This window comes from Colossoma macropomum, unplaced genomic scaffold (assembly GCF_904425465.1).
Source record: "Colossoma macropomum unplaced genomic scaffold, Colossoma_macropomum, whole genome shotgun sequence".
Taxonomy (NCBI): Eukaryota; Metazoa; Chordata; class Actinopteri; order Characiformes; family Serrasalmidae; genus Colossoma; species Colossoma macropomum.
Genome location: NW_023494801.1, coordinates 29,907,586 through 29,930,019, shown reverse-complemented (window position 1 = coordinate 29,930,019; position 22,434 = coordinate 29,907,586). Strand labels below are relative to the sequence as shown.

At 36.9% G+C, this 22,434-nt stretch overlaps 1 protein-coding gene across 1 annotated transcript in view; it reads right to left on the bottom strand.

The window, feature by feature from the left end:
* LOC118821041 (cytokine-dependent hematopoietic cell linker) overlaps window positions 1-1,313 on the bottom strand; it is a 41,069-nt gene extending 39,756 nt beyond the window's left edge. The window contains exon 1 of the mRNA XM_036589450.1: window positions 1,163-1,313. Within this exon, the coding sequence (XP_036445343.1) occupies window positions 1,163-1,313 (151 nt within the window). The remainder of the gene's footprint in view (window positions 1-1,162) is intronic.
* Between the last annotated feature and the right edge of the window lie 21,121 nt (window positions 1,314-22,434).

Genomic DNA, 22,434 nt, shown 5'->3' with positions numbered 1-22,434 from the left:
TTGCAATCAAGTAAACTTTTTGTGTTTTAATGAAAAATATCATGAGTTTATTTGTGTACAACTCTTCAAAGCTGTGTTTACTAGTCATGTACTGGCTAATGTTTTAGAATTATGCTCAAAATTCAATGAAATTGCCACTACGAACACATTTGGTACATTTTTGGTATTGTTATGATTGTTTTGATAGTGACAAAACGGATTTATGTTAATTAAAATAAACATAATTCAACACTCAAAGCAAAAAGATTATAGTTTGAAGTCCAAGTCAGATAAAAGTCTGAAATGTGTTTGCTACTCTGACTTTCACCCAGTTTGGCAGAATGGTCTATATATATATATATATATATATATATATATATATGAATGTTCATTCCAAAAATATCAGTGTTCATTGAATATATATCAGAGTTGACTGCATAAAAATATCAGTGTTGATTCCATATATATTCCTTATTTTCAGGGAACAAATACAAGTCTAAGTAGGTGGTATTCAAAAAATATCACGAACACTACAGGAACACTTAATGTATGAGTAGTTATTGTAATTTGCATAAATTTAATATAAATCAAAAAAATAATGCTAAACGATAAATAATGATAGATAGATAATTGATAGATAATGAATGTAAATCTGATCTCTCTTGTGTAGGCTTACCATTTGCGTAGTACCATAGGCTGATTATTGCCTGAATAGATTCAAATTTATTCATGAACATATCATGAAGTACTAAGCCTCACCAAGTATGGTTTAATTAGCATCATATATTCATTACTCATTAATGCATTAAATAAGTGCATTTTGCTGTAAAATGTTTAAGACATGGCCATGTCTTTGTTATGTAGTAGACTAGTTGTTACTTGGTAACACTTTGACACTTCACTAGCAGTCTGTTGGATGAATCTAGGTTTGGTGGATGACAGGAGAACACTACCAGAATGCATGATGCTAATTGTAAAGTTTGGTGGAAAAGGGATAATAAGCTGTTTTTCAGGGTTTGGGCCTCTTAGTTCCAGTGAAGGGTAACACTAATCCAACAGGGTATAAAGTCGTTTCATACAATTTTATGCTTTCAACTTTGTGGCAACAGTTTGGGTAAGGCCCTTTCTTGTTCCTGCATGACAGAGCCCTGACCTCAACCCCACTGAACACTTCTTATCGTACCCCACTGCATGAGCTCACAGATGCTCATTTGACTGAATGGGCACAGACTCTCACAGGCCCACTCCAAAAGCCTGTAGAAAGCCTTCACAGAAGAGTAGAGGCTGGTATAGCTGCAAAGGGGGTTGGGGTGCAACTCCATGTTAATGCCCATGGTTTTAGAATGTAATATTCTAAAACTCATATAACTGTGATGGTGGTTGTCCACATACTTTTGGCCATATTATGGCCCATTTACGTGTAGTAAGTTCAAAGCCTAATTCTAAACCTCACCCTTACCTTAAGAACAGTAACCTAAAAGAAATGCTCTTATGCTTTTCTGTTTTTAAAAGCACTCAAACATTATAAAACCCAACTATTTGGCTGGTGCTGACATTATAGTGTAGCCCTGTTTTCTTTGGTTCTTGTACTGAAGAAGACACAAACAAACACACATGTACAAACATGTGTCACGTGCTTTTACATTCACTGGAAAGGCTATAAAGCACCATGCATGGGAAAAGTTGATGTGAAGTAATTCAACGGTCTCTGGCTGCGTCTCATTCTCTCTCTGCTGTAGTGATGTGCAAATGTGTACTGCTCTAATTTTAGCATTTCACTCAGTGCGGTTTCCTGCTGCATCTTCCAGACCTAAAAAAGCAGAGGCTGCAAAAACACACAGCCTTTTCCTCTCTATGCACCCGTGTTACACTTCAGCCAGAACAAGAATAAAGTGCTCTATGTTAGAAATGATGTTCACTGACCATTCCGTCCACACTCAAACCCATGAAATGAAAATGAAATGTAAATGAAATTGAAAATCATCGTTTATGGGGTTCTTTCTACTGGGATGCGGCTGTCTCAAACCCTAACTCTTAAATTTCAACTTGTGAAAATAATACTTACATTTTGTAAATCGCTATCGTCGGAAGAAAACCTCGTATCTCCAAAATGGTAACTTTGCAGGAGACGGAAAAAAACTACTTTACTTTCAATGTAAGTCAATGGACCTTTTTCCAAGTCATTTTGAGTCATTTCTTTTTGTCCATTCATCATGAAATTTATATACAATGTAAAGGGAAATGGGTATTTTCAAATGACGTCAAAATCTCAAAAACGTCAAAAATGGAGATACAAGGTTTTCTTCCGACAACAGTGGAATACTAAACAATTGTTTGGTATTTTTTTTTAAGATAATTTTTATTTATTCAAAATAAAATGCTGTCCCACATTTTCATGTCACTACTGAAACACAGAGAGAGTCCGTAGGTGGATCCTTATTTTAGCCACACCCCTGCATTTCAGCGCAGGAAGTGAGACTGTATCCCTCATGGCCACATGGTGAGAAGTTAGATCCCATCGTTTTGAATAAAAGGTGTCCCAAAGTCTACAAATCAGAGTTAAACATTAGGAATTGTCTCTACCGAATTTTTTTGGTTTTTCATGAAAGTATTATGATTTTATGTGTGTACTGTTCAAAGCTGTGTTTGCTATTCCTGTACTGGCTAGCATTTTTGAGTTCTGCTCAAAATGACCTAAAATTGTTACTACTAAAACAGTCACTACTGAACATTCAGTAAAGTAGTGTTATGATTGTTTTGGTACTGACAAATGGGATGGTCACTCATTTGTTTTAGTTAAACAAACATCATTAAGGAATAGGGTCACTCAAAGCTAAAGGACTGTAGCCTAAAGTCCAAATCAATTAAAAGTCTAAACTCTGATCCTTCACATGTAAACAAGTCATTCAGAGTGGTTTGGAGTGAAATGGTTAACTCTAGAAAGACTTACTGATTTCTCTCCAGTAGTGGTGATATGAACCAAAGATCACAATGTCTAAAACATAAATAGACTTTATTTGCTTTTTAAAACCTAAATGTGTTTTTTGAGCTTTTCTATGTAATGTTGGTGATAGTTTAATGTCAGTAGATCCGAAAAAAATATGTTTTCTTTGCATACTCTTTTGCATTACAACCCCCTGTATGTACCCCTCCACCATGAATGGATTTAAAATATGTTTCATATTAATATTTTATCTCAAAACTATCATAACACAATATCTCAGACATGAGGCAGTGGTGTTGTAAACATTTCATGTAATAGGTTTCTGTGAGGTTGTAGAAGCATTGAACTCTTCAGATGTCCGGTTCCTATCACCACTATGTAAACAATTTTGACTTATTTTCTCTAGAATGACACATTTCATATCAAACTGCTCTGAATGACTTTGTTTTCAACTTGAATGGCAATTCCACCAATTTTAATTCTTCAAAATTAATACGTCAACAAAGCCATTAGTGGTTTGATGTGAAATGCTCTGCTTTAGAAAAAACTTGCCGAGTCAAGTGGTGGTGATAGGAGTTTAATGCCTCTGTAAGTTACATCACAGGAAGTTATTACTTTAAATGGTTATGAATAGGCTGTCTCATGTCTGAGAAACTGTGTTGCAATACGTTTGAGATAACATTAAAATATGGCCTAAAATATATTTCTTAAAATACATTCATAGCTGAAAGGTATATGTGTATATTGTTCTAAGGCAAAACAGTTCTAAACTAAACTTGAGCTGGTAAATTTTCTCCACAATGCACCATTTCAATGACTTTGTTTACATCTCACTGATTATATTATATGAACATTTTGAGAAATTGGTGGAATTCATGACATCATCTTGCTGATATTTTGGGAAAAAAAAAACAACAACTTGGAATTCCCCTCTGCTTGTGTACTTTGAATGAGGTTTAAAGGTACGCTATATTTACTTTCACAGGGGAATGATGCATATGTGTTTCTTAATGCAAAATGAACCAATAAAAAATGGCAATGTAATATGGCACAATTATGCTCCATAAGCGAAGATACTCTTGAGGGTATCACTCCAGTGACAAGCAAAGAACCCTGAAAAGTACAGTTTAGCCAGTTTAGTATAGTCTGTATTGTGTACTATATAGTTGTATTGCTATACAATTATAAAATTACCATACAGCTATACATTATAGTATAATATTGTATAGTATGTTTGTGGCAAAAAGGGTTCTATATTATACCTAAAAGGGCTCTTTGGCTTGTAACAACAGTGGAACCCTTTTCATGCTATGTTTTTCAAAAAGGGTTCTACATAGAACCATCTACAACACATTCTCCATCAATCTGAAGAATGTATTCACGATGCAAAGAACCCTTTAATCATGCAAAGGGTTCTTTGAGTACTTATGGTTCTACATAGAACCATATTCTTCACTAAAGAACCCTTGAAGAACCATCTTTTTAAAGAGTGTAGACTATAGAATTATGTAAAGCTTTGCATTGACTGTTCACTAACTGGGGGCCTCTTGGCCTGCAAGAATTTACCATTATCTTCACAAATATGGCAAATACTGCTCAAACTTCAGTACTGTTTGTAAAAGGCACATCAATATCAACATGTGTGGACTTAATACAACCTGGCCTCCAAAGACTTGCTTGTTCGATCAGTCAGTTTCAAGCAAAAACTAAATAATTTGAAAAAATGAACAATTTGAAAAATGATTTGGGATGTCATAATTGGAAAAAACATGTACAAGTGTGTAATATTTTGTATCTTTTGTTAGTTTCTGTCAGGTTTAAATAAAATTTTTTTTAAAGACCTTCCTGAATCTTTTTTTCATAACTAAATTGAAACTCTACATTATTATGGCTTGGGAATAATTGGGAAATATTTGACTTTTTAGGAGAAGTATGACAACAGGGTGTCATTTCATATGAGGGGGAAAATTCCCAGATGCACCAATATCTACATGTGAAGGCCTATTACAACCAAATTGCTTGTTTGGTCAGTCAGTTTCAAGAATAAACGGAATGTCCGGCATATATATATATATATATATATATATATATATATATATATATATATAGACAAAACAAAATGTTTGGACCCTGACCACATCAGCCTGCTTTGCTTTGTTGTGTGTAAAAATATCCCCTCCCTGACAGCACGCTAAGGAAACTCATGGTGGGTCGCTCGCAGTTTGGGGTCCTCATTTCATGCAAACAGGAGTATATGCTTGTCTAAAAGCTTAATGAAGAATGACTAAATAAATTCTTCATGTTATAGATTTTTTTTTACTCTCACTCATACCTTACAAAGCTGTGAACAGGAAAGATTTTAAAATGCCATGCAATTCAATGAAGATTTAGGTCAATTTATTTTTAATCCAGCTGCTATATAGAGATACACTTTTAGCTGCTTGCATAAAGCATCTTAAATATTTGTTTTAAGTTAAATTCAAATAATTGCAACTGTAAAAACTGTGCTGAAACTCAGACTTAGGGTCTAAAACTCAATTTACACTTATAGATGTTTTCTATTTCCCTGGAGAGATTTTATGTGGTTTAAGGTAAAATTTAAGGCCCAAATTCACTTTTTTATGCAAGGGATTATCTGCAGTTAACTTATTTTTAACTAAATATCTATAAAATGTAACTGAACTCTAAATTAAAACTAAATCTAACTTTAACTTTAATTTAAAACTCTCCTAAAACTAAACCTTACCTTAATTTTAATACCTAGCCTAACCTAATCCTTAACCTACACCTAACTTTAACCCTAAAGTTGTAAATAATTACTCGGTTCACCAGATAATTTATAATGACTAATTTGAGCATCTATGGATAATCCATTAGAGAAAAAAAATCAAAATGAAATGTGACCAGAATTTGTGGAAAAATATATATTACATGATATTAGAAAAATAAATTATACCGTTAAATTGTTACTTTAAAATATTTAAAGTGTTACAGGTTTACTTTTTTAAAGAACTGTTTGAAAACCATGCAAACAAGCATAGTTTTGTTTAGAAAAATGGGAATAACTAAATAATTGACTTTTTTGAGAGACTGATATGTCAGTCGATACCACAGTGCAGAGGAAAACTGCCAGCTTAGCTGTGTTTAGTGTGTTAAGCAACAAAGGAAATCTGGAGTTGATGCTTTGGTGAAGAGCATATTGGCCAAATATTACTGAGAGCCTTGTGGATGGATTAATACAGAATGGCCCTCTAAAAGGCTCTAATAAAGTTGTTAAGGATCAGGTGCACCTCCAAAGAAGCCATTTATAATTAGCAATAAATACATATTTGCAATGAGCTACACATTTTCCAATACTTTTAGTATGATACTGCATGAACACTTATACCAAAACAAATTGTGAAGCATTCAGCCTTTGAATAATCACCTGCTTTGAAATTATTTGAGTAAATGACCAGTACTTGCCAGTAGGTCTAAGTTTCCTTTATTCTCTTTTATAACTTAAGCATAACTATTCTATGTAAAGACTGAATAATAGGTCTTATAACAGTGTAATAAAAATGTAATGAGCTTGGGAACTCAAGCGGTTGATAACTTCAGGGACTTATAATAGTGTAATTAAGATGTAATAAGCTTGGGAACTCAAACGGTTGATCACATTAGGGACTTATAATAGTGTAATAAAGATGTAATCAGCTTGGGAATTAAAGGGATTCATAACATCAGGGATTTCAGTTTGAAAGTTTTTCAATATAAAGATGTGAAAATCAACAAATGACATGTAAAACAATAAAAATACAAATAATATAGAAGAGAAATCTAAGGAACCCACAACTCTGATTAGAGAGGGAAAAAAAATGTGAGAAAAAGTTTTAAACTATTTCCAAGGTACTGCATAGAAGTGAAACAAAAAACATGAACCACAACCGCCATGCCCGCATCAGTCATGTCCCTTCAAATTAAGTTCCCTCTTAGGGAAGCTATGGTGAGGTCAATGTCTAGTTAAAGACGTAAAGATCTTCATGGATCGTTAAAAGCCACAAAAACAGTAAAACCCATAGATGATACACTAGACAATCTGACTTGCACAGCATAAAAACGTCTCTACATATATGTCTGGATTCATATTGAAAATACATGTGCAGTACATGTCAATATGTAATGTGGTACCATAGAAATTCTAAATAAACCCCTACAGATGAAAAATATAGGTACACATATTTTAACACATGAAATATATGTGCAATATATGTGATGTTGTAGCACAGAAATTCTAATTATACCCATAGAGAAGAAAAATATATTTACATATATTTCCTCATACACAAAATACACATGCAATGTATGTCAGTATATTGGATGCTCGTAGTACAGAAATTCTAACTATATCCATATGGAAGAAAAATATATGTACATATATGTCCTCATATCCAAAATATATGTGCAATATATGCCATATTGTGATATCTTAGCACTGAAATACACTGTAGCTTTTAACGTAATGTAACGTAATTTGTAAAGAAATGATATCTGCTCTAAGACAACTGCTGCATATCTTCATCTTAAAGGAATATTTAAAGCTCTGACTATGATGGAGAATGCTGAAACATTTTTTTTTTTTGTGTTGTGCAAATGTGTAGAAGATCTCACAAATACAAAATGTGTTACGTAGAAAGTTCAAGTGCATACATCCTTTCCACATGACTTAAAGATAAAATTACTGCCAAATTGAAGGAAACATAATATATATCAAGACGTCCATGTGGAAATAACGTACACGTTGGCATCACATGAACTCAGTACATCACTGTTTTCAGTGCGATAAAGATTCTGAACAGACTGAAAAAGAAGCCTCTTCACAAAAGCAGAGGGGCCCAAAGCCTGGATGCTTCAGAGGCCTTGATATAAAGCAGGATGAGGAATAAACTGGACTCAATACCAGACAGCTCCCATCATTAAACCATCCCCTCGCTACACGTCACTGGACTTTTACCCATATTTTATTCATATTTTATAGTGATACTTAATAATAATAAACATAAACATTGAAACAGTTTGCAGTAACGCATACTTATTATCAGTGCTGCATTTCATTATTACAAGTGCAGCATTTGATTAAACCTTAATGATAAGAGCAATAACCAACAATTCTACCCCTGTACATATACTTATTTTTATGTCTATTTGTTTATTATTATTTATTATTACTGTCATATCAAAAACCTCACAATTGTAATATTTGTGGTTTTTAGCTGTTGTTTTGAAAACACTCGCAGCCTTTTTTTGTTTCATGAACATTTTATAATCAATGGTCCAGTAAAAATGATCCAGAATTATATATATATTATATATGTATAGGTTTTTTTTTCTTCTATAAAATGACCCTTTTGGAGATGCTATGTTCTTATGACACACAGAAATACATTGCGTTTCATGCAAGAAAGGGTTAGTTTGTTAATCATGACCTTAACTGACCATTCTTTGTACATTTACTCATATTTACATGTCTACTTATTCATTTCTATTTATTATTACATATCAAAATCTCTGAACTTCATCTTTTTTAAATGTCATTTGAAAATAATATTGTGTGAACATTTTATGATGATGAACAGATATGATCAAAAATAAGTTGGATTATAATTTATTACATAATCACTGCAAACCTCCCTTATAACGTGACCATTATGAAGATACAAGGTTATTGTACAAGGTTAAGAATATTGTGCAAGGTTAAAGATTCTTTATATACTTTATAACGTCCTGGTACAATGTAACATACACAGTGCTACTCTGGAATTTCTGAATTTCCCATTTGGGAATCAATAATGTTTATCTTATCTTTGCTGCACTCCACCAGAGGCAGTGACAGTCCTGCGAGACTTTGCATGAAAACTTTGCTCTGAAAGGCTGAACCACAGAAGTTGGGCATGCATGGCTGTGTCAAACACATTTTCCTTTTTCTCACTTCCACTCACTTTGTTGACATCGAGAGGAAACTAGCAAAGCGGTAAATATGCGTGACTAAAACGGTTGACTGCAAACCGAACGTTTTACATACAACTGACATAGGAATCTAAGTTTGGTTCTGCTATGGAGAACGTTCTTCATTCTTTGGGCACTTCAACAACTGTAAGTTGGCATGTGTTTTCTGAATAATGTCATTATCATTGTTGTCACCATGTGACAAAAAACAGGACCATGTTTTTAAAATATTATTAGTGTCCTTTTACACCATTTGGAAGTGTCAGTTGCATTTTTACACTGTATGAAGGACATGGTCCAAAAATCGTTACGCTAACCTACATTACAGTTAAGAACATATATGCAACAATAAGGCGTCTTTTGGAGACATGAAGTTTTGTTACGACATTGGTGATGCATAGCTAGCATTTTTGTTAGTTATTTCACATTAGTACCTCAATGTTAGTCAGTGTTAACCAGCAGTTAACGAACAATTCGTAGTAGTAACTAACAAAGGCCACAGTTTAAGAAGCTAAAAAGGCCCAACTCCAATGTGTGGCCAAGCTAGTTTCATCCTTTAGGCTCTTAGCAGAAATCTAAACAGTAAACTGCTTTTACTGTATACTGAAAAGTGGCTACATTAAGAAAGCTGTGTTAATATATATGTAGAAAACACATTACTTACCTGATCAGAAGTAATTACGTACAAAGACTTGGTAAAATCGACATGAATAAGTTGCCTTGTTACATCGAGAGTAGGTTTCACGCATCAGATGTTAGGCCACACTGTGCGCATGTGTGTGTGTATCTGTGTGTAATGAAAATGATTGACAGTTTTTCACGCAGCTGCAGTAAGTGTGAAGCAGAAGCGTTGCAAGGTCAGTGTCTCCTGTGGTTTCTCAGCTCACTTCCTGTGTGAGATTACCATCTGTCCTCTCCTCCATTTACAGATGATTATCAACGAGACACACACAGACTCACACACACACTCTCATACACACTCCCACTTCCTACACCTGTGCACCAACACTCCTCTAATACACATGCCCCCCTCACAGGCACACGTGCACAGATTCTCAGTGCGTACATGCAGGTTTGATTTCACACAGTGTCAGGATGTATGGTAATACATATATTGTCACTGCCATGCAAAAAGCTTTATTTTTGTGTTTTTTTCCTTTTTTGGCATAATTTGAAACCGTTCAAATAAACTTGTTTCCTTTGCATTGTGTTAAAGTTTAATGATTTTATTAAGTTCTATTACAAGTTAAGATACAAGTATTTTTTTTTCCCTCTTCTGTAAAGTCATCATTTTGGAGATGCGAGGTTTTGTTCTGACATGAGAGGTTACAGTACTGTGCAAAGTCAAAGACCACTTTCATTTATTTATTGTCCAGTCAAATCTCCATTAAGCAAATGCTATACATTTTCCAGTGCCAAAAAAGAAGAAGACATGTTTAACAATAATTTACACAGAAGCCTCAACAACTAAATAGCATTTTTTTCAGCATTTAGTGTGTCCACTCTTTGCCTTCCATTCTTTTCAAGAGACTTTGCAGGGATCTTTTTCCACACTTCCAAAGTCTTAGTAGTTGGTTGCACTTTCTTCTCTTCACGATCCAGATAATTCCAAATACATTCAGCGATGTCGAGGTCTAGACTCTAGGGTGGTCATTCTATTATTCTGTGAACACCAGCAGATTCTTTGTCTGATTGCAATTATTTGTTTTTCTTCTTGATAGCTACACATCCTTTCAGACCCAAAGTGTTGAGTTGTCTTCTCACAGCGGAATGATGGACAGAAACACCTGTGAGATCTGAAGCAACACTGGAGCTTGTTTTTCTCCTTTGTCTCAAAGATGAACCTTTCAAGTAGTGTTCATGTGATGGTGAGAGTTTTGGTGGTCTACCAAGTCTTGAACAGTTGTTAGGACCTCGGATTTCTCTGTATTTTTAAGTAATTTCATTAACTCTAATTTTGGAAACTCCTATTTTTTCACAGTGCACAGTGAAGTGAAAGACAAAATTGTTGCTGTATTAATGAATTAACTAATAATAATTAATCAATGAATAATTAATTTCATTCCTCACATGTGGAAATGAATTATTTGAATCAAGTCAATCCAATGCATCATGTTTTAGTATATAATAATACATTTAGACTTCATCTAATCAGTCAAAGTCTGCTAGAGAATAATAACGCAACCTCCAAAATCAATTCCAAACTGACTGACACACTGAATGACCCTGAGTGCTATGCGTGTGTGTGTGTGTGCGTGCGCGTGTGTGTGTAAAAGAGATGGGGAAAAGTGAGATGTTGATTAGTGAGTGTCAGGAGAGTGTGTGTATTTCAGTGATGTGAATAATTAAAAATGGCAAATGATAAAGATCTGAAGAGTGAGGGAGTCTGCTGTCCTTCTCAACCGCGCACACACACACACACACACACACACACACACACACATACAGCAATCAGGGTCACTACCTAATTACTCATAATGCACAGCTAAAAGGATGTTGTTCATGCTTCGGCACCTTAGATGAAATGACTCCCAAAATAATGTAGCGGACGCAGTTTGCAATGCAGTGCGGAGGCGTGTAAATCAAAGAAGTAGACATATTGGTAGGGGGTGTTCTGATAATCTCTCAGACACACAGTGATCAGTGTCACTCAACATTTGATAAACCATAGAGGAAGCCACCTTTACCTGTTTCCTGTTGAGTTACTTCCTGAACCACGTGCACACACGCTCATGCGTACATCTGCTCTATTTATAGGCATGTATCTAATTTGAAGACGTCTTCAGAACACCTTTCATCTCAGAGGCAAAGCTGTACTGACCTTATTTGGGTTTATAACATTTACTTAAGCTGGGGTAGATATATAGACTTTTGCAGTGATGTTTGCTTGGGCCATCAAGCCAGTGACTTGCATGCTTCAGTACCAAATAACAGTTAGGTGTTGCTTTAAAAAATGAAATATTTATTAAAAACGTTACATTAATTGCTGTTATGGTGACCGTGGTGGTCTCTTTACCAAGCTGGTTCACCCTGATGTCATCCAATCTGGGTTACTGTTAAGCAACTGCAGTGTTAGCCTCTTAGCGTATTTACCACCTTATTTTATTCAATACCTTATTTTATAGAGTGATATTAGCAAACTTTAGCCAATGGAACAGCATCTGTGACACTAGGTGGACCAGCTTGGCAGGACTGACCACTATGGTTACCACATTGTCACATTAGCAACAGCAGTGATTACAGGGAACAAATTCCAATATCTGTTTCCGAATTTGACGCAGTTAGTTCTGTGTCCAACCATATGGGTTTATTAAAAAGGGAAAATAATGCAATCTCCAAAGCAAGTGGTCATTTGGACCACAGGTTCTACATTTTTAGGGAGTTTAAGGGAGTGAGGGACTCTGCCGGTCAGGCAGCTAGTGGAAGTCATGGACCACCACCTGGGTGCCAGAACAGAGAAGAGTCTTGATGCTTCTCTTCCGTCAAGCTGAACCACATTTAAAGCTCATTCATGTCATAAAAAAGGTTCTGTGCATCATACATTTATTGATCATCAACATATAAACAATGTAAATGTACCTTCAAAGGTACAACAGTTTTTTAACATCCACCTGTGTACCTTAAATAAGTTCATTTTCTAGGGGAAAAAGTACCTATTTGTACCTTTTAATAACCCAATGTTATTAAGTGCAATTGATTATGATGCAAGTATGTTTCCTACTGAACGTAACTGTACCATGAAGGTGCTAAAGCTGTACTCTAGAGGATACCACCCCAGTAACAAAAGGGGTACGGCCCCAAGGACAGTTTAGTAGCTTTTTTTTTTTCTTAGGGTGTATAGGGTACGAGGTACAGATCGAATTTTGACCATCTTGTCCCTGGAGGCTTGTCCTTTTTTGCTTTGTAGGCGAGCATCAGGGTCTTAAATCTGATTGTGGGCAGCTACAGGAAGCAGGTGTGGGGAACGTAGCAGCGCAGTGACGTGTGCTAGATTGAAGACAAGCTTTGCTGTTGCATTCTGGATCAGTTGCAAGGGCCTGCATAGAAAGGCCAGCCAGGAGCAAATAGTCAAGTAGTAGTCAAGTGCAGTAGTCTAACCCTGAGATGGCAAGAGACTTAACAAGCACCTAGGTGGCCTCCCTGTAAAGAGAAAAGGTTGAATCCTGAGCTTGAATGGGAAAAACGTGCATAACCGTGTAAGGCTTGCAATGTGAGCCAAGAATGATATCTGGTCATCCAGCATCATAACTGGAACAATAACTATCATCCAGAACCCAAGACTTTGTGCAACTTGGTTTTGCTGGGATTCAGCTTCACGTGGTGAGCTGCCATCCGTTAAGAGAGATGTCCGCCAGACATGCGACTAGAAACCATTATGCAAATGACATCATGCTTCATAGTTATGCATATTAGCATGCTTGGTCAAGCTGTTCCTTGAATGTCTTTTGGTACAATTGTATTTCTTGCCATAACTAACTGTTTTCTGGTTGGGGTCTGTTCAAGACGTATCGAGAGTTAATCTGTTAAAATGTACAGACATGCATGTGCACATTGTCACATAATAATATGACAGTTTGTGTTGTTGGGTCTATTTAAGCTTTTACAGTAGTTTGGGGTGTGGTGTGGTCCAAACTTGGTCCAGTGCTGCTTTTAGCTTTTTTTAATGATGACATGCATGTGCTCCTAAATAAATTTTGATTAGTGATAACTTTTGATTAGTGACATAAGCCTGCATGAAGCCAATGTGTTATTATACACAAAATTGATTAGATGAATTGGAACAGGGCTGTTGATGTTACTGCTATAACTGGTATACTGGGGTGTTATGTGTTAATGTGGTCATTCCCACATTACTGCCTTAGATTGGCTAGCTTCTACCTAGCTAGCTAGCATTATAATAGTTTAAACAATTACTGTCAGCATCTATGGTACAAAAAATCATTAAAAGTTTCTAAGAATCCAGAGAAATTTCTGTATGTAAGGGAAAAGGCCCAAACCAATGTTGGCTGGCTACAATTTCTTCTGGTGCCACTGCATTAAAAACAGACATGATTCTGTAGTAGAAATCATTTTATGGGCTCTTGATCACTTCAGAAAACCAGTGTCTGTGGACACAGTTTGTCAGTGCATCCACAAATGCAAGTTAAAACTCTACTATGCAAAGAAAAAACCATACATAAACAGAATCCAGAAATGCTGCCAACTTCTCTGGGCCCAAGCTCATTTAAGATGGACTGAGGAGAAGTGGAAAAGTGTCCTGTGTGAATTTTGGCATTCCTTTTAAAAAATTTTGGAATATTTTGGCAATCATGGAGGGTGCATCCTCCGGGCTGAAGAAGAGATGCACACCTCTGGCTTGTTATCAGTACACTGTTTAAAAGCCAGCATCCTTGATGATATGGGGTTGCATTAGTGCACATGGCATGGGTGTCTTGCAAATCTGTGAAGGCACTATTAATGCTGAATGATATATACAGGTTTTGGCAACATATGCTGTCATCCAGATGACGTCTTTTTCAGGGACAGCCTTGCTTATTTTAGCAAGACAGTGCCAAACCACATTCTGCATGTATTACAGCAGCATGCCTCCATGGTAAAATTGTCCAGGTGCTAAACTGGCCTGCCTGCAGTCCAGGCCTGTTACCACTGAAAACATTAGCCACATTATTAAATAAAAAATATGACAAAGAAGACCCTGAACTGTTTAGCAGCTAAATCCTTTATCAAGTAAGAATGGGAAAACATTTCAAAACTACAGCAATTGGTCTCCTCAGTTCCCAAACACTTATAGAGTGTTGTTAAAAGAAGAGATGATGCAACACAGTGGTAAACATGCCCCTGTACCAACTTTTTTGAAATGTGTTACTGGCATCAAATTCAAAATGGGCATATATTTTTCAAAAAACAATACATATTCTCAGTTTCAACATTTGATATGTGTACTTTTTTCAATTAAATATGAGTTTTAAAAGATTTGAACATCATTGCATTGTGTTTTTATTTATATGTTGCACAGCATCTCAACGTTTTTAGAAATGAGGTTGTAAATGCAACGAAAGAACCTCCTTAGGTCCAGTAGTGTCCACTTCTAAGCCCTTACAGTTTTCAAGCATATATCTTCTAGCTTACAAAGAATACAAATCTCTTTGGAAATATAGACTTTTATCTGTTCTTGGCTGATGATTGACTCATGTCATCACTAGTTCACTGAGCTTGTTTTCTTTTATTTTCCTACCTCTAGTACCCTTAAACTAAAAATATCACCAAGACACAAGTGGTAATGTATTTGACTTGCTTTCATGTAAGTTGCTTTTTATGTAACTTGCTTTTTATATCACTTGCTTTTATAACTTGACAAAAATAATTTTGCACCACATCAAAACACCTAACGTACAAAACCACAAATCTTTACCTCTGTTCTTCCATGCTAATGATATACTTTTGCTAATGTGATGTTAAAAAAGTTCCATGGGTACATATGTTCCAACACATGCAGACACCCCAACACAGATCTACAGTTTTAAAAATAGAGATGCTAAAACTAAGTATTCTTAGAGCAATGCCATAAAAGAACCACTTTGAATTTCCAAAAGAACCATTTTTGTGAACAAAATGTGAAACATCCACATATTGTAAAGAGGGTAGGCTGAGTGTTTTTGTGAGGTTGACTCAAATGTGGAATGAATCCAGAATTCCTTGTTTTGAGCCCGAGTCTTCACAGAAAATAGCAGATAGTAGACCACTCTTCCACATGCAGCCACAAATAAGACTTTGTAAAGGATTTTTAACTCTTAAAATGTCTGCTGTCACTTTTAGCTAATAATGTGACTACACAGTAAAACAGTGAACATTGAACTGAATCTTAGGTCATACATTCTTCATTTGTGGACTCTCGCTGGTAATCCTTTGAAACTGAGGGTCTACATATTATTTTTGTTTAACAGTTTAAAATGTAACCACTAAGCCCTTGTTTCAACTGTGAAGAAAGTTTGTTGCAGAGCAGCCACTTTGTGCTCTTACACTGTGTGATAGAAAGAGGAACTAACACTTCAGATCTATAAATTTATCGGTTTCTGTTGCTACTTTAAAATCTCATCTGTGTTTTACAGTTGCTAATCAGACTAGTCCGACCATATCAACCACCAGAAGTCCTTAAATACTAAGTTCTTATGTGTGTCAAAGAGGATTCCTTCTGAGCCACACTTATGCAGAGATTAGCTTTGTCTAACACTGACTTCAACTCACAAAGGCCTTGCTCAATCGTTTATGAGTTAAATCTGGTGTGTTAAATGAGGCGGAATGCTTAAGTCTGGAACACTGAAGTATGACACTTGTTCATGTGAACGACTGACTGAATTACTGGCTCACTGAATGACACTGATTGACTGTATTACTGGCTGACTGACACTGACTGACTGGCTGACTGATAAAGACCCGCCATATCATAACTGTGGGGGGTCATGTGGCTTCAAAGTTGGCATCCCTTATAGTGACAAGGTGTTGCCCTTTTGTTTGTCTTCTTTTTTTAACTTGTCTTTGGTTGACTGCATCTTCAAATACAAAATACTTGAACTGTTGTATTTTCGTGACAGTATGCCTCAGCTCAAGCCAACCATGGTTTTCTCATCAGAGGACTTTGTTTTGAGGGCTATCTAAGAACAACCACACAGCCATGACGAACAGCAAACTAAGACAAGGAAACACACAAATAGAGCTGACGTTTTAGTTCAGCGAAGGCAAGGCAAAAACACCATTCAGCACTACCAAGCCTCTCTCTTTCTAACGTGTAGTCCCTGGCAAATACATACCCAATTCCAAAAAAGTTGGGACAGTAGGTAAAATGCAATAAAAATCATTTGTAACCTGTATTTGAACAAAAACAGAGAAAAAGCAAGATGCATTTGAACTTACCACGTTTATACACACACACACACACACATATATATATATATAAAAAAGCCCTTGCCCTTTACGTGGACCAAATTCACGATGGGTGGACCAAAAGAAAAAGTCTGGTTCCATTGACTTAAATTAAACGTAAAGCAGTTTTCTCCTTCTCCTGTAAAGTTATTATTTTGGAGATACGAGGTTTTGCTCCAATATGTGTGTATATATATATATATATCTTAACTTGAGCTCAACAGAAATGGACTAATGCATTGTGGAAATGTGCATAATGGTCTGACAAGTCAACCTTTCAGACAATTGATGTGTACAGGTATGTAACAAACAACAAGCAATCCAGCAGGTATGGCTCAGTTCTCTTTTACTTTATATCCTCTCACATGCATGAACACAGAACATGCTCCCTCCTATAAAGCCCCCTACCTTTTCTTAAAGGCAAAAGGGAAAGCCCCTACCTTAAAGCCATACAACTCTATGTAAATGCAACTTCAATACAAACATCATGTTATGATGTCCGTCTTCTCACTGTACTAACATTTTATCTCTCATCCTTTCACTTTAACTACTACCGTTAATTACTAGTTACTAGCACTTCATGTCACACAGTCCATAGCCCATATTAGTGCCTGAATGCATCTACACCTACGTGGACTTACAGTCGGAGCAAGCATAAATGGAACAGGAGGTGGTTCACAGGCATCTTCAGGAAATGCCCGATCACCTGACTCATTTGTGTTGGTTGACTTGGCATTACAGTTGCATGGCATTACAGATTTTGCCATCAGACAGCTGGTATGTTGGACGTCTTCTTCGTTTGATGCCTAGATATTCACAGCAAACTTTGATTTACCTTTCTGCACAATCACAGGTTTCTTGATGTGCACAAAAACACACTTGCATTCTGGATACTGTGCACCATGGCTTTTGGCTTTATAGAGCTTTGAAACAAATGAAGGTCCATTGTAAGACACTATAACAGGTTACCTTCATGGCTGTAGACAGGAACTTTATGCCATGGCAGAGGTCACTTTAGAGATGAATGCAACCTCTGACCACTTGCTATAAAAGTCAGTAAGGGTTATTGCAAACCTGCTGTCTTGTAAAGCAGAATGAAATGGACAGATTGCATCTACAGGCAGCTTTTCCCATGCATGATTGAGAAGTGGTACAGGGTGGATAGTGAAAGTTTTGTCTTGTTGGCAATGAGTTGTACATGAATGGATAGCAGCTGCCACCTGTGCATCCATTGCAGGCTAAAAGTAAAGTTCTAGCAGTCTCTGTTTGGTCCTTAGGTTGCAGGGCTGCTTTGCCCATGTACTTTCTCACTTGTAGCACAGGGAAGTCCTTGTACGAGCTATGAACCTGCTCAGCAGTAACAGCAGAAAAAAGTGACCCCAATGCAACCATGTCTGCAGTCTCTTCCTGGTTGTCATCCATCACTGGGAGCAGCAGGCATGAGAGGCAATCTGCAGCATCATTCCCAGGTTTGTACTGGGTGTTAAAGTTAGAAAACCGAAAGTCTTGCAGACCATCTTTCAATCCACATAACTGCTCTTCCAAGACCTTTGGTGGTGAGTAGTGTGGTAAGGGGGCTCAATGTAACCTGTTGTCCCCACAGGTAGGTGTGCCAAAGTGCTGTTGCCCAGACACAAGCAAGCACCTCTTTCAATGATGACATACTTTCTTCCACTGTTACAAAGTGAGCAGGATGCAAAAGCAATTGTCTTCTCAGTGTTGTCATGCACTTGTGAAAGCACAGCACCAATGCCATAGCCACAGGCATCTGTGGTCACAATTGTTGGCAAAGCACAATCAAATAGTGTAAGAGCAGGATAGTATATATAAGGCTTTTCACTTGTGTGAAAACCTCTCAACCAGTGTCAGTCCAGCAAAATTCTGTGTCTTTCCTGAAGAGAGCATCCAGTGGCCTAAACACAGTAGCACAATTGGGGATAAACTTTGCATACCATGTAGTCAATCTAAAGAAGGAATGAAGAGACATTTTGAGGAGGAGGAGCATCTGTGACTGGATTCAGGTGAAGGTCAGTAGCAGAGATTATATGACTGAAGAAAACCAATTCTGATTTCTGAAACTGGCATTTCTTCATATTCAACCTTAGACCACTGTCATGTAGCCTGTACAACACAGTTGTGAGACCCTTTACATGTACATCTTTCTTTGGAACACACTTGGGTCTGATGCAAGTTCATGTGCAAGTCCAGAAGTCTATTCCATCTTGGTTAAACGAAAGACCTTCATGAGTGATAAATGCTGTGAGATCTCTGCTGTCTTTGTGTAAGGGTACTTGATGATAAGCATACCGAAGATCAATGATTAAAAAGACTGTGGCCCCTATGTAGTACATGGAAGACTTCTTTTATATGAGGTAGGGAATGTGAATCAACAACAATGGTTTGTTTGGTTCTCAGAGGTTGACACAAAGCCTTACATGTCTATCCTTTCTCTTCAGTGTCAGTAAAGGGGACACTCAAATTAAGAAGCCAATTCTTTCAAGAGTCACTCACTCTCCAGCCTTTGCAATTCCTTTGAGACCTCATCATATGTATATGGTCCTTTACATGCTAAACTGTAATGGTAGAGACTTCTTTCACACTGCCTGTCTGTCCATGCTTATTACACTTTCAGTGGCAGACTTAGCTGGGCTTAGGGAATCTTAGGGTAGTTAGCAAGATGAACATCTGAACCACAATGATAGCATGCCTTCTTACCACAGGCTGAAGTGTTTTTGTATAACTTGGAGAAATGTGGGATGTATTCCGTCTCTTGAAGTGTCAGCATTCCGCCAGTAAAAGTGGTTCCATGAATGTCCCCAACAATGTTGTCAGGAGGCTTTGCAATTGCTTTGGCTTCTGCAACAGCATTTTCAGATTGTGTGACAATAGCTACAACTTTCTCCAATGTCAAGTCCATTTCTAAAAGGAAACACTCTCTTATACTGTTTGTATTTTCAACAAGCTAGTCTCTGAGCATGTCGTCTGCCAGTGCACCAAAATCACATGAAGTGCTGAGCTGTGTATTGTCCCACTGACTAACTAGCTCATTGAGCATGCCAGTGAAACTTGTTCCTTTCTACCACAATGTTAGGTTTCAGCACAAAAAAAAAACAAAAAACTTTTTAGTGCTTCTAGAGCAGTGGCGTTAGTGTCGCCATCCACAGGAAGCATGTAGAAAGTCCTCTGTGCCTCAGCAGCAATGGAGTGAATCAGCAGGGTGCATATTCTTTGTCCGGCATTTCCTCTGCTGTCATTGCCAGTACATAATTGTCAAACATGGGAATCCATGTTTAGAAAGGCAAGATAGGTGAAACCTGGGCTTTGCAAAAACAGAGGAGGTGGTGTTATGCCAAGTGAAACCATCCTCGGTTGCAAATATGTTGTATAGAAAGAACGGCCATAGAAAAAACAGGCCTTCCAGATTGTTGCTAGCATAAAGTTCAAAAGCCAGTGTCAGTCATGGTATGGGGGGTATTAGTGGGTAACCTGCAATCTGTGAAGGCACCATCAATGCCAAACGCGTCTAGGAGCAACATACGCTGCCTTTTAGACATTGTCTTTTTCAGGCATGTCCATGCTTTTTTGTACTGTAAATTTAATACAGATTCATTTTTGAATCACTGCTTTCCGTTTTTATTAGCATTTTACATACTTTCCCAACTGAGTTTGTAAGAAGATGACTTGGGCATTCATATCAACTCAAAGTAAGACACTGCTGACTGCTAACTGACTCACTGGCTTGCTGACTGACTGACTGATTGCCTCACTGACTGACTGATTCACTGAATGACTGGCTCACTGACTGAATGCACTGCAACAACACTGTTTGTTTGTTTGATTTGTTTACTGCTTGTTATAGCAAATTAAATTGCCATCTTGTGCCATCTACAGACCACTTGATAGATGACAGCTCTACTTTGGTAAGATGCTTTCACATTGAATTATTGCATAGATTGTAAATGCATATGGTCAGTGACCATTTAAACACATATTTAAGATTGGTTCACATATGTATGATGATTTAGGCATACAGATACTTAACAAGGTTTGGTTTTTTGGTTGATTGATCAGATTTGGAATAAGGGACCAATTGTGTAAAAGTAATTTTTTTAACTGAACTTGCAATTTTAAGGTGAGTAAGGCAGTGTATTTATTATCTAAAATACATGTCAGATGTTTCTGTCTTTCAATTTTTCAAAAAAATCTCACTAAAGGATTCTTGACAGTTACACAGCCTTTGAGCATTGAGTTCATCCACTTCTCACAATGGAAGTTTGGACAGAAACACCTGTGGATTTTTGTCAGATCTGAAGCAAGAGAGGAGCTTGATTTTCTCAAAGCTCTTAAAGATTAAAACATTTAGTGCTGTCAATCAGATGGTAATGTTTTTGCAACCCATTTTCAAAATATCTTTGAATTGAAATCCAGTTTTGGAAACCTTTGTTCATTTGTTTTCTTTTGACCTTTCACCACTTACTAAGTAGAATAGAAATGCCTCCTTTAGCCAATGTACAGTGCAGCTGAGATGAGTTTGGGTAGCTGCTTGTGTAGATATTAGTGTCTCTTTAAAGGGCAACATAAATTCAGTGACATCTTTGGAAAAAGCGTTTGTTGGGAGGGCACAGCTGCAATTCACTGTTTTTTGGATTTGAAGGATAGAGCAAAACTGACTAAACTAAAGGGTGGTCTCTGACTTTTGTAAAGAGCTGTAAAAACTTACAGTTTACATTATTTCTTGCAACCCTGTTTGGAAATGATAGTTGTGATGGTTGTTGCGCTGTCATGTTGTTGAATGCATTAGCAGCTATTCAGGTCACGTCACAGTCAGAGACATTTGTGATGCTGCTGCTGCTATTCATCCAGTAGGATGATCCTGCTGGGCAGAGTCCCCAGAAGATGTGCTGTGGGAGTGTGTGAGTAATTAGGAATGCTCGAGGAGTGAGTGTGTGTGTGTGTGTGTGTGTGTATGTGTGTGTGTGTGTGTGTGTGTGGGTGTGTGTGTGTGTGTGTGTCTAATGAGGCAGGAGTGGAATCTGAGAGACTGTGATATGCAGTTACAGCAGGACCCTGACACACTTAAGCTGAAGGTGAGAGAAAGTTGCAGTGAGTCAGAAGAATGAAGTTGAGCCAAATGATAATTAAGAGTTTTTCTTTAGGCTTTACAGAACAGAGAGTTCTGTTTCTAAAATGTGATTGAGCCATGATATGAAGTCTTTATAAAATATATCCACACAGGTAAATAGAATTTCTATACTAATGTGTCAAGTAAATGACAAGACACTGACCCTTATTCATTAATGTTGCGCAAAAAAAACATTCTAATGATGTACGAACTACTCAGCATCTGAAACTTTCATACAACGTGGAAATTTAGATTTGAGCACAAATGATAAATCCACTTCAGTGTGTGAAATCAAGCTCCTGTCTTCTAGCACCTCATTTACATATTATTTACATGAAGCACACCCTATGTGTGCATGTGCATGTAAAATAAGTACATCCACTTCTGTGCTGTGTTGCCATGTGAACAAATTAGTATTATTGTTACTTAAATTTTTATTATTGGTATTATTGATCATATTGATAATAGTTTGGATTAGTTGATG